This window comes from Palaemon carinicauda, chromosome 1, assembly GCF_036898095.1.
Source record: "Palaemon carinicauda isolate YSFRI2023 chromosome 1, ASM3689809v2, whole genome shotgun sequence".
Taxonomy (NCBI): domain Eukaryota; kingdom Metazoa; phylum Arthropoda; class Malacostraca; order Decapoda; family Palaemonidae; genus Palaemon; species Palaemon carinicauda.
In genome coordinates, this window is record NC_090725.1 from 200191736 (window position 1) to 200205671 (window position 13936).

Consider the following 13936-nt stretch of genomic DNA (forward strand, 5'->3'; position numbering starts at 1 on the left):
ATATATATATATGTATATATATATATATATATATATATATATATATATATATATATATATATATATCAACAGAGTATGATAAACCTCTATGTAGGGCATTTATCGAAAGCATTTGATTCTGTCAAAACCTCAGCAGTCACGAAAGTCCTTCAAAGACAAGGAATAGATGAATCTTAGGTTAGAACACTTGGCCAAAACTATACAAGAAGTACAGCAATCCTAAAACTACATAATGATCGTGAGAAAAATCAGATTGAGAAAAGAGCTCGGCAGAGAGATCCCATCTTTTTTTTTTTTTCTGAAACAGATGTTTCTGATAGAATGATATTTCATTCAAGACTTGGAATTTAATGCATACGCCTGCATTTAATTAATAAAGTTATTCAAAACAAATTCATTCACGATGAGCTCACTTAGAGACAAAAAGATCTCACACTTTATTATTTGTTTCCAGATGGTGTCGAAGAAGGTAACAGGAGTCGCGCTAGTGACGTTGGTGGTAGTTTCTATGGTGGGCAGCACCATTGGCGCCTCCATGGATGCCCAAGACAGGAAATACAACGCTAAGCCTAACAACGTCAAGAAGCAACATTTGATCGAACCTGATGTCAAACAGGTAGGGACAATTTTGCAGCATTTATTTCTTCAGAGAGAAAAACCAGGGTTTGAGGGAAATAATTAGATGATAGTAGAAATTTCATGGAAATATAGGAATTTGTCCTCATGGCTGTCATATTTTTTTTCGGTTCAATATTTCTGACGATAATAGCGTTTTCGAATTTATAATTCAACAACGAGTGCTTCGAACTCTTTTTAGCGTACTACTGACTGCGATAATACTTAAATTATTATCCTTGATCACTCTTCCTACTTTGGATCATATTACTTGCTGGTGGCAGTCAATGTTGTACGGTTAATAGATGCCGACAGGCTTTGGTACTGGCCTGTTAGTAAACGTTAATGTTTGTGCGGCATCATCATGAGTCACCGTTTGTCCTTATTTGTCAATATTTATGCACTGTTCAATCCAATAATTTATATTGTTTTAGTTAGATTCCATCATTATTATCTAATTTCGGCATTATTCTGTCAGTTTAATAGTTCTATTTTTACCCACGCGTATGTCAGCCTTTGACATACCTTGCCAAATTTACTAATCATTGGAAATGTAATCAAGCTTGTTCTCTATCTATTGCTAAATAAAATGATTTATGATGAGTTGTAGACAAATTAGGAGATCAATCAAAAATTAACTCTCATAGTCTTACCGATAATTCTTCTTCTACTACTAACGTGCATTTTTCCCATTCGTATGGGGTAACACGAATTTTAGATATGAAAACAGTAAGCCACTTCTCACAAGAATTAACATCCTTGGTCTGACAATTGATAATTTTTTACCCAAATTTGTAGTAGGTAGCAGAAATAGAGCATTGCTAACAACCGATTCCCGAACTTCATTTTAATTAGGCTGGTGTGCAACTAATTGCCAAACTTAATGAGTAAAACATCACTTATTTAGAAGTAGGGAAGAAACAGAATATTACAATGAGTAACGTGATGGGGTTAAGGCATTTGCTGTTTCTCATAATAAATTACGTCATTTTCCACATCTGGCCAATACTGGCGCTCTAAATACTAATAAGAAAATGTATTATATGAACTTTCCTACCGATCACAGGAGGCACCTGCATCTAGCGGAGGATTCCAATGGGGAGACATTTTGAGCGTCATTGTCCAACTTCTCATTGGAGGACCTGTGAGTAGCGGTCCCCAGGCCTCGGACAAAATGGATTACATCACTCAGCTCACGGTTAGTTGATTAGTATTTCAAAAATAGATAATAGACAGAGCAATTACCCAATTACTCATGCTGATTGCATTTTTCCTTCTTTCCTTTTTCTGATTAGTTTTCCCTGATCGCTTCAGTCCTAGTTCAAACACTACTGTTATGTTTACCTTTCCCCGATCTTTCCTTAGCCGTGTTATCACTTGCTTTTTCATATATATATATATATATATATATATATATATTTATACACACACACACACACACACACACACACACTATATATATATATATATATATATATATATATATATATATATATATATATATATATATATATATATATATACATATGTATGTGTATATGTGTGTGTCTGTGTCTGTGTTTGTTCATCGTAACAGTATAGCAGAACTTAAGGAATCTTTGGTCTATTCCAGGACAAAGACTATTTATAAACAAATAAACTATTTGAATTAAAAGAAAACACAATCTTCATTTTTGTACTTGATTTTAGCATATGCAGATTATAGTAATATACGATGAAATCAATATCCTTTATGATAATTTTTTTTTAAGATTAAAGGCAGATTCAAGCATTGCTATCCGTATACAGTCTTCTTATGCTATTGTTTACTATCTTTCCCCGGGCCATTACTAACTAGCATCCCAATTTGACTCAAAGGGGAAATCACATTGTCTATCCCATTTAAGAGAGTGTTTGTATGGACTGTCTTCCTTATATAACTCAAGGCTTTTGGATTGAATTAAGCCACTGGTGAATTATCAAAAAATAATTATTCAATGAATTTTTACACAATTATTTGCCCTATAAAATAAAGAGCAAGTGTCTGACTATATATATAAATATATAATTATTTATATATGTGTATATATATACATATATATATACATATATATATATATATATATATATATATATATATATATATATATATATATCGGGCCACATTCAGGGGGAGAGGGAGTAGTAATTCCCTGGTGAGAGAGGGTATCCCAAGAGGTACAGTCAGAAACCCCACTCTCCCACAAATTACTGAACTAGCGGGTGTGTGTGTGTTTGTGCATTTGCGTGTTTGTGCATATCTATCTATCTATCTATTTATTTATATATATATATATATATATATATATATATATATATATATATATATATATATATATATATATATATATATATATACATATACATATATAGCCATCAATTTTGATGGCTCGGGTGTATTAGCATATAAAGTTAACCTTCCTATTTTTTTCTTTTTCAGACCGGTGAATTCTCTTGGTCAAAGGTGTTCTCCCTTGGTCTACAGATTATCTTGAATGTCCTCGGCGGTGGAGACAATGCAGCCATTGACAAAATGGACAACGGATCTGTCACCGAGGTAAGTTTTGACGAAGCGTGAGGTACTGGAGACTGTGTACAGTAGGCCACTTGATATTCTGCATAGTTGTTTCGATATAGCCAGAAGAGAGTTTTATTTGTATATTTGGTATGTCTGGACATTTTCTATCTGGGGGTTAGCAAGGCTGCGTTTTGGGATTTTCTTGATTATAATAAACTCGAGACAAATGATGAAAATTGAATGTTTGCATATCATGAAATTAAGAAGATGATGGTCAAAGTCTAGAACTATACATACATATATATATATATATATATATATATATATATATATATATATATATATATATATATATATATATATATATATATATATATATATTAGTAATTATGTCTCATAAATCATATACACGCCTCAATGTCTATTTGTTCTTGATACATTAGCTATAGCCATACATGAGCTATTGCTAGGCGAGTTAATAAACTTATCCATAGGACAGCGTGGAGCCACATGCAGTTACGCCTTGCAAAATTCAAGTGATTAATGACCGCAGACTGTATAGAGTAACAACACTTGGACTGCTGTATCTTTAGTTTACCTAAGTTCTCACATTTCAAAGAGAGAGAGAGAGAGAGAGAGAGAGAGAGAGAGAGAGAGAGAGAGAGAGAGAGAGAGAGAGAGAGAGAGAGAGAGAGAAGTATGGTGGGAGAGAGTTTTTTCACGAATGCATTGCTGTCTACTTATTCTATTATCATAATGATACTGAATAATCTTTATCTATCTTTTACCAATCATCTATTCATTTCAACTTTCGTTAAACGGATATCAATTATTCATCTATTCACAAATAGAAAGATTTATCGATGGATCGTCATCAAGTTTCATTATGTAACATCTATCAGTTTTCTAGTACTTAGCGTACAACACACTTAGTAATTTGTCATTGGGCAGAAAAATCCTTCATATGGTTCTTCTTGCTATCTTCCTTGTGAAGATGAGCCAGATTTATCGTTCTTTTGGGTTTAAGAGCTTCTTCCCATTCCTTTGCCTTGATACTTCTTGTTTGTTTTAGTTAATAGTCTCCATATAAATAGCGTAAGGGTAATTATTATTTATGTGAGATTGCTCATGATATTGAGTTCATTCTTAATTTGTTCTTCATAATTACAGAGTCTTCTCACTCCCTTCGTGTCTTACTTGACTGGATCCAAAGACTCTAAGGAGATTGGAATATTGGCCAAACAAGCTTCTCAGGTTAGTTATCTACTTTAAATTACTACTTAGGTAATAGTATTAAGTTAAAAAGAATGGCTGGCAATTTCTCAAAAATTTAAGTCTTTACTTTCCAAATTAAATTTTAGTTACGTTGGATCGAGGTATTATTCATTTGGATCATTATAAAAGAATGAATTCTCTTTCCATTTCCTATATTTCTCTTCGAATTAAATCATATGTTTTTTATAATGTCATCATAAATTCGGTTACGAAATTTATGTTTCATATAATGAAACAAAAAATTCCTTTATAAATTCAAAATTCATCAATAAAAAACCTTTAGTATCAAATCTAATTATTGCCGATCTTATTAATTCCAATAGAAAAGGCTAGGAAATGATCTACAGAGATGTAAACAGCATTCCCATTTCAGGTCCTCGGCCTTTTCACCACCCTCCTGGACGCCCTTCGTACTTCCTTCTCCAAGAGGTCCTTCGAGGCTCGTTCCCTGGGCACAACAGACCCCCTAGCAGACGCTGCTGTTGCTGCTACTACCATGCTGAAGGTGGGCTTATGAGAAATCTTTCTGGGATTTCAATTAAATGTTGTTAGTGTTGTTTCAAATAATGGGTACTTCCAGCATGAAGGTTGAAGGGACTAGCAGCTGAACGTCTTTTTCAAACTAATGTCTGAAGAAGAATAGAAAGGGCTGGCGCAAGATTAGGGCCTAATTCGAAATGGAGCCCCACTGTATTTTGTATTTCAATTTTGTCATTAAATTCTAGAGGAATTTCAATGAGTCCAGGCTAGGTCATAGCATAATGGTAATGGCATTCGTTACTTTCAACATACTAGAGGTTTCTTATCATAAAACATTCAAAAAAATAGTATTCCATTTTATGAAAATACTTTTTAATTCATAATGATAATCTACCATATCCCTTTATGCGTCTTTAATCTCAGTGTTTTTTAGATATACTTACAAGATCAGCAGTCGTAGTATGTCAACCCATAGGAATTCTTATTTTAATCTGGTCCTTTGTTACAGGGTTACATCAGGACCTACGAGACCGAGGACGACCTTTGCATGCAGAAGTACATCTGTGAAGCTAACAACGACTGTGTCTATGGCACTGGTGACACCGGATATCTTTTCTGCCAGATGGGAACGTGAGTCTTTTGTAATTGATTAAAAAGGACATTAAAGTCTTTATTCACATTAAGAAATGGCTCTGGAATATAATGTTATATAATAACTAGACCTCTGCGTAAGTCTATCGTTTTTCTAACATGGAACCTTTGCTACAGATACGGTCTCAGCTATGCCCTTGAGAGATCCACCTACACGCCCTTCGAAATTTACAACGACGCCGGCAGGAGAGGACGCATCGGAGAGAACTGCGTCGAGATCTACAACGAATGTAACGAAAGTGTTTAAACAAAGTGAAAAGTCTCTCTTGTTCTGTTTGGTGGAATTCAACAATACTCAAATCAACGGTGAATTTGGAAGGTTTCTGAGCTTTGAGAAACGAATCCTAATTGTTGTTAGCAGAAAAGAGCTCAGTTTCTAAAAAAAAATATTTTTTCATATATTTATTTGTCGAGAAAGCAATAACCTGGTTATTATATTGGTGGACTGTATATACTTTTAACAATGAGTCGTGAAATTTGAAGGAAGCTTATTAGTACAATAACTAGGCGCTTGTATTGAATTTCATACAAACGCTTAGTTTCAATTCCATCGAGCAGAATATCAACGGATCTTTGTTTTCCGGATAGGATATGTTTATGTGTGTTTATTGGAAACTATTGTATTTGTTATTTATTTATAAATTATTTGGAGCTCTTTTTGTTCCATGGAACGCACTGACTTCCAGAATAGAACATGACTAGAGACCACTGACCTGTACAGACTGTTTTCAGACTTCTTGTATGGTAGCAAGGGCACCCTGTTAGACCTAGCTGACTCCATATGCCTTGTGACAAACTTGTTACCTCATATTTATAGATATTTCTTCGCTGTCTTTGTGTTATTGTAACTTTTATTTATTTACATTAATTTAAGATATTTTTTTGTATTTTTTCACCTTTCCCTTCTGCCCCTGACCTGACAAATCCGTTGATGTTTCTTCGGTTGCAAAGACCCAAAAGAGACATTACTCAATGAATGTTTTATTGTTATGGTTGAAGGTGAATGTTTCTATTATGACGATACTTAAGACTGAGTAGTTAGTATCCTAGCTAAAATTTCGAGACTTGAAAAGAATTATTCAAAAACCAAAAAGTCACTGTACATAATCCATATTTTAAACATCAAAATTTATCACTATATTTTTAAATAATTTATCATGAAAAAATACCGTAAAAATACTGTAAGCAAAAAAGACGTAACCAAATTAAGAAATGTTACAGGGCTTTTATACTAAAATAATGAAAACTACATGTTTCGTATCTCAGTTAGTGGACAAATGACTGAGTTAGTCATTCAGTCATGCTTTTGTTTGTTTCATTACTTTTGTTTTTAAATATAAATTCACCACTTATTTCGGAGCACCTTTGAATCATTTAATATACTTGATCACCAACTGATGCATTCTGTCAGATTACTTGATAAATTCAACAAACGAAGCAAATGCTGTAGAAACCAATGACTGAAGAAAATTCAAAGGGACATCTTAAATCACGACAAATTGAATACGTAAACTCAATTGCACTGCAAGAGCAAAATTCAACACATTGCCACATAATATGAGAGCACGATATGCTGCAACATCTATTCCCCGGTTTAGGAAATTTATAAATTCTTTGCTTTAGTAGTGGAACATTGACGTTGCCTATAGATAAACAAGGAGGACCTGGACAAATCCATTTATGAGTATTATTAAAAAAATTTATTAATCAAACATAAGTACTTAACCACCGTCAGACATGTTGTGGGGCAATGAGACCATTAGTGACCTGACCCCCAAAGAACGAATTTGACTGAATGAAGAGGAGAAAGACTCGAGACGACTACTAAAGGATTTATGTGTTGTAGACCCTTAACTTGTATTATCATACCATTTGCATATATATATATATATATGTATATATATATATATATATATATATATATATATATATATATATATATATATATATATATATACAGTAAATTGAGCATGTGGGGGTTGTATATATATCATGAACTTTATACCTTTTAATTTTTTACATTCGACACTGCTTTGGCAGAGGCCTTATTTTGATAACTCAGAGCAGATAAATTGATTATACTCAGTAAAAATAGCTTGTTATAAATTCTAAGCTTATGTTTATACAACTATGCAAATAACACGCAACATTCACTGTCTAAATACAATGGGAATTATCAAAAACTCACCACTGTATGTAGGTGTTAAGAGACAAATGGAATCATATAGAGTTTTTTCAATTACTGACATCATCTTGCAATAGCACCCTCCATGAAACATCTTTAACATCTTGTTTAATTGTTGACTGTTACAACTTGTAAATGACATACTGCATCTGATGATAGGTACTGTGTACACATTGTTGCTTAGAGACAAAAAGACTACGGGAGAGAGATTGAAAGTTTCCTGATAGTAACTTCCTTCCCATATCTTTAATCAGCTGTTACTAACCGTAAAACTGTGACATCAGATCCCAAGGACCATTCACTTGGGATCATGACACGAATATTTCATACCGATGTTATCTTTCACAGATGATGTTCGTAGTTAGGTGACTGTGGCATCATATATTGATTCTAGTTATACAGTATTGTACACATATATGAGTGATGAGCACTTAGTTTACTAATATCTCATTTTCGTATAAAACATGACATCACTGACAGATGACACTATACTCTTAATTGCTAGACCCTTATTCAGTATTTCTATCTAAATAAAGATATACTACTATGGGCTGGTATATTTAGCATCACTAGCAAAATTATGCACATCTCTTTCAGAACTTTGTCTTCAGGAAGGAAATATATTTACCAGTTATTATCCCATCAAAATTTCGTATTTCAATAGTTTATAGAACCTCTTTTTAGAGGATTTTGAAAGTTTGAGTTTTCAGAATTACAAATCATTCATCATTAAAGATTTTGGCATTTAAATCTATATTGAATACCGATAATAATTATTTCTTTTTAACTTACCAAAAGATCATTTACATCGCTCTTAGCTTCTAGATATAACAACCTTTCACAGTTCATTGAAAATGGATGTTAAAATTAGGTATTTATAAAGCCCTTTGAAAGTCGATGAGAAATTGTAATAAAATAAAACAAAATTTCTTCTACGATTAATTTGTTACTAATTTTGGTGATGAATATAACTGACTTACAAGGAATATTTTAATGGTATATCCCTAGCAATAGTTTGTGATGACTTTGAACAGTGACAGACTCATAAATATCCTTTTCCCATTCTATTATATTCGTGACAAACTTGTAGCATGAGGTTGCCATACTCAGGAAAGTAAATTTGACATAAAAACAACTTACATGTGTGAAAATGTAACTGACGACTTTCGGTAAGCTTGACATTCCCTTGACCTGAAACATAAAAACTTTTCATAACGAAGGAAACTAAGACGAAATGGATCATTTGACAAACGACTTCAATTGAAAAGAGAAAATGAAGCCATTGCGTTCCGTGAAACAAACTGCTTTTGTCTATCAACCTAGCTCTGCACTCAGCTAATGGGTTGCAGCTCTATAGGTAAGGTTACCTATTATTGTTAATGCTGTTAGGCTATTACACCAGCAGCAAAATAAGCTGCGTATTGACAGTATGGAAATTCATCTTGGATCAAATTGCTAGGCTTAGTGACTGGTGGTTACACTTGATAGTCATTTACCTTGCTGGTCGAGGAAGATGACATTCTTTAACCACCAGATAAAAAGGAAAAACATATTATGATAAGGCTTGAATATTCTTATCATAATTTTTTATCATTGTATTGTATCCTATGGATTTAGCATAACATCCATAGGTTTTTTTTTTTTTATAGAAATATGGCATTTTGGTAAGGGCTTTATTCATATGTTATAAATGGGTAACTCTATATAGATACAATTGGTTGCCCAAGTTTTTCCTTTTTTATAATTTAGGGCAACCTAACACTTGTTAATGGCCTATGATACACGGGCAGAGTCATTGTTACACCTATCAGTTTATTTATTTTTTATTCTTTTCAAATTAACCTTTGCCCTTTTTAGGCCTATAACAATTTGGAAAAATCATTACTCCTACCCACGTCCCATTTCAGTTTATTTATTTCATAACAGCCATTATTTTATTGTTAAGTTTATGAATTTTATATTTGTTCCCGCTGGCGGGCTAAAACAGGAACATAAAAAACAAAAAAAAAAAAAGATAAAAGAAAAGGAAAAGTTTATAGAGCAATATGACATCTCATTGCTTTATAAAAAAGCACCCACTAGGTGTTATTTTTTACTATTTTCATGTTTTCGTCTTTTCTTAAATATGAAAGACATTATAGCAAAAGCGGTGTTAATTAGAGCCTTTTATTGTCAGTGGAAATGCTATAGGAATAGACCACTCATTGACTAAGTAAATTCTTCACTTATTCTTACGATGGAATTACAGATTAGTGACCACTTGTTTAGATAAAATATTTAGGATCTTTAGTGATGTTGAAAAGTAAATCAAGAATATACAAACAAAGAAATTTTGTTCATGAAAAATTAAAGACAATGCGAAAACATTTTTCTATATAAAGGTAAAAAACAACGAAAATTTGCAACCGTATCGATGGTTTAACTCAGGATGGGCAGACCAGCAGTAAGCTCTGATCTGTTACTTAGTGTGGCATTGATTCATTTCACATAACGACTCCTTATCTAAATTCATCAGTTGTTTGATATTTCAGTCGTATTCCCAAGGACTCTGTCAAAGAACTTCTATTCATTCAGATCACAAACATTCAATCTATTTTGTTGCAGCCTTAAAAATAATCTTGTTCCATCCCATAAATATGATGCAATTCTTTTATATGATTGTCATCGTAGAATCTTTCATAAATTGATTTAGATGTTTCTGAGCATTTATATTAACTATATTGCTCAGACCTTCAAATTTAAGGAAACATGAATGAAATATTTCAAATGGAACGATGCCACACTAAGAGCTTTTAGGATAAGCGTATGACATTACTTACGATTGACTGACTGACTGTATGACGATTCTGTATCTGAAAGGTACGGAGTCTCAAGATCACCTGTTTCATACATAGTAATACTGTGCGACTGGAGTGAGGCAGCCAACATACGGTGACGATACATATGGTGACAATATTTTGTGACAAAATGTAAAAGACGACTCTTCACATACATGAAAAGCTTTATTCTACTTCGAAGAAATTTTGTATACCCTTTTGTACTGTTACCACATCAGAAAATCTGACGTCAGCATTGGAGAAAAAGGTGAAATTTGTTGGTTTTCGAGCTCTACAAAATTCATTTTTCTTTAATAGCGACATTTTACATACTTTAAACGTGAAAGACTTGAAAATTAAAATATATCTTCATTATAATCCAACCAATCATTCAATACCGCTTTTGTCAAATGTATAATATGGCTTTTAGTATGAAGACGAAGACGAAAGAGAGAGAGAGAGAGAGAGAGAGAGAGAGAGAGAGAGAGAGAGAGAGAGAGAGAGAGAACACATACAAGAAGGTACAGGAGACTCTATACCTGCAGACTATAACAGATTTGTAATTTCTGAATTACAAAGACTAACCCAAAGATAATTTCACGATACTGTGCGTTATATAATTTATAGTATCTGAAGGACTTTTACTACAATTCATCAATAGTTATGATCCTCGAGGATACAAAAGACTTGTGAATAAACTGTTAAAGACCATTTAAGTATGACCTACTGTTTGAGGATGAACACGCTGTAGAAATAAGACATTTAAAGTCGGCGAATTCCGTAAAATGGTAATCAGTCTATACTAAGCCCTAAACCTAAAGGATGTTTCAACTAACCCTTTGAAGCATGAGTGTATTTCAGAATCAAAAGGACATTCTAATATAGGGAATAACATAAGAAATTTTAATGACATTTTAACACAATGACATAGAGTTTAAGAAAGAAACTTTTACATCAGTGTTAATTTATGGAATAAAAATGTAAAAACATTACTTTGCTTACGAGTCTAATCATGAGAGTAGTATTTACCACGATATAAATAATGCATAAACAATCAACAACAACAAAAACGAAAAACACAGTCGTCATGGTAGCGTGTATAATCGAAGTAAAGCTTAACGAAACACATTTAGATAATCACTGATCATGTATTGTGATCGATCACTCATACCTCGACAGTGCAACGAGTAACCTCTTGCACGTCTGAAGATGGCATTGATCTCAGGACTAAACAGGGGTCGTTATATAGATGGCATGGGTGAACGTTCATGATTTAGACAGGTATTGTCAATACACTTCTTCATTCGTGTCAATCAGTTTTGCTTTGAGATGAATGCTTGTCTTAGTTGAGGGTACCTATTTCAGTTCTCAGTATAATAAATCCGAAGCACGAATTAACGGTAAAGTCGATTAACCTAATTATTTGATATATACAGTATATGTATGTGTATGTATGTACACACAAATATATGTGTGTGTATATATATATATATATATATATATATATATATATATATATATATATATATATATATATATATATATATATATCATGTCATACGATTTATCATAACATATCACCTAAAAATGAGTTAGGTTAATCAAACTGATTTTACTGGATTATTTGAATTTCATAGGTAATATCATTTAATAGGTATCTTGATTATAACCAGGGTTAATCAGACACAAATTACAGATAAAAGAAATTATACTGATTAATATATGCATTTTAATGTCAGCTGTTATTTTAAAAAAATATGATTTATAAACGTGTAATTGTTGTCTGAACTATTAAAAATGTTAGAAATTTCAGAAAAGTAATTTCCGGCTTTCTGTCACTTGTTAAACATAATAATTTTCAAAAAATGTCATGAATACCCTTTTCAACTCGATTCAGATGACAATGTACTTCATCAAAGACAATTACGTGGTTAACTTTAGCAAATAAGTATGACAAAAAAAAAAACCTAAGTTAAAACTAGAATTATTTATTTACCTATTTATAGAATGATCTGCATATGCACGGGGAAGTAGTTTGTCATTGTCTCAAATCGTATTCCTTAACTGATACTAATGGAGATGAGTTCTTGTTATCAATAGCATCGATATTGATTTCAGTTGGTGTATCACTGAGGGAGGAAATTTATCTGAATCAACGATACAATATTCAATGACGTTATTCATATCACCATCTTTTTTCATTATAAGGAACACTGTTTTGAGCAAAGAAATTTATTTTAGAAAAGTTTTTGTAGTTTTGATTAGCTAATTATACTCGGTAAAAAAAAAAAATTCTGTCATAGATAACTAAACCCTGATTACAATTTTTAAATGCAAATTTTTTTATCATCTTTATGATTTCATAGGTAAAGTTTTCTTTTAAGGAACAAAATTTGTACCAAATAAACTGCAACATTCATAGAAAAATAAGAATAGTTTTACTTCTCCTTCAAAGAAATTAACACGGGTACCTTATTTATTAGCAAGCTCGATACTATTATTATTATTATTATTATTATTATTATTATTATTATTATTATTATTATTATTATTATTATTATTATTATTATTATTACTTCCTCCACTAATGAGGTTATGCGATCGAATCTTTATTTATTTGTCTGTCTGTGTATCTGTGGACAGGATTACGTCAAAACTAATGGACGGATTTTGACGATATTTTAACCACGGATAGATCATAGGTCATGAATGACCCCATTAAATTCTAGAGAAGATCCAGCTTCGGATCCAGATTCTAGATCCCATTTTAAATATAATGTCAAAATCACTAAACGGATATTGACGAAATTTTCACCACCGATAGATCCTTTAATTTTAAAGGTAACATCAAAACTAACCGACAGATTTGGATGAAATTTTGGAAAAGATCCGGGTCTATATCCGGATTCTAAATCCGGATATCCTTTTCCTTCCATTATGAAGATAACGTGAAAACTAACCGACGGATTTTGACGAAATTTTTACCACAGACCCTATTAAATTTTGGAGACGATCCGGATCCGGATATCCTTTTCCCTCCATTTTGAAGGTATCGTCAAAACTATCCGACAGATTTTAAAAAAATTTTCATCACAGACCCCATTAAATTTTGGAGACGATCCGGATCTGGATATCCTTTTCTTTCCATTTTGAAGGTAACGTCATAACTAACTGACGGATTTTTACAAAATTTTCATCACAGACCCCATTAAATTTTGGAGACGATCCGGATCTGGATATCCTTTTCTCTCCATTTTGAAGGTAACGTCATAACTAACTGACGGATTTTGACAAAATTTTCATCACAGATCCCATTAAATTTTGGAGACGATCCGGATCTGGATATCCTTTTCTCTCCATTTTGAAGGTAACGTCATA

The 13936-nt window shown here is 32.4% G+C and overlaps 1 protein-coding gene across 1 annotated transcript in view; it reads left to right on the plus strand.

The window, feature by feature from the left end:
* The window catches only part of LOC137643964 (uncharacterized), a 33305-nt gene extending 26871 nt beyond the window's left edge, over nt 1-6434 (plus strand). The window contains exons 2-8 of the mRNA XM_068376788.1: nt 455-616; nt 1682-1813; nt 3074-3190; nt 4322-4405; nt 4800-4931; nt 5415-5536; nt 5675-6434. Of these exons, the coding sequence (XP_068232889.1) occupies nt 455-616; nt 1682-1813; nt 3074-3190; nt 4322-4405; nt 4800-4931; nt 5415-5536; nt 5675-5804 (879 nt within the window). The 3' untranslated portion in view covers nt 5805-6434. The remainder of the gene's footprint in view (nt 1-454; nt 617-1681; nt 1814-3073; nt 3191-4321; nt 4406-4799; nt 4932-5414; nt 5537-5674) is intronic.
* The last annotated feature ends 7502 nt before the right edge of the window (nt 6435-13936 follow it).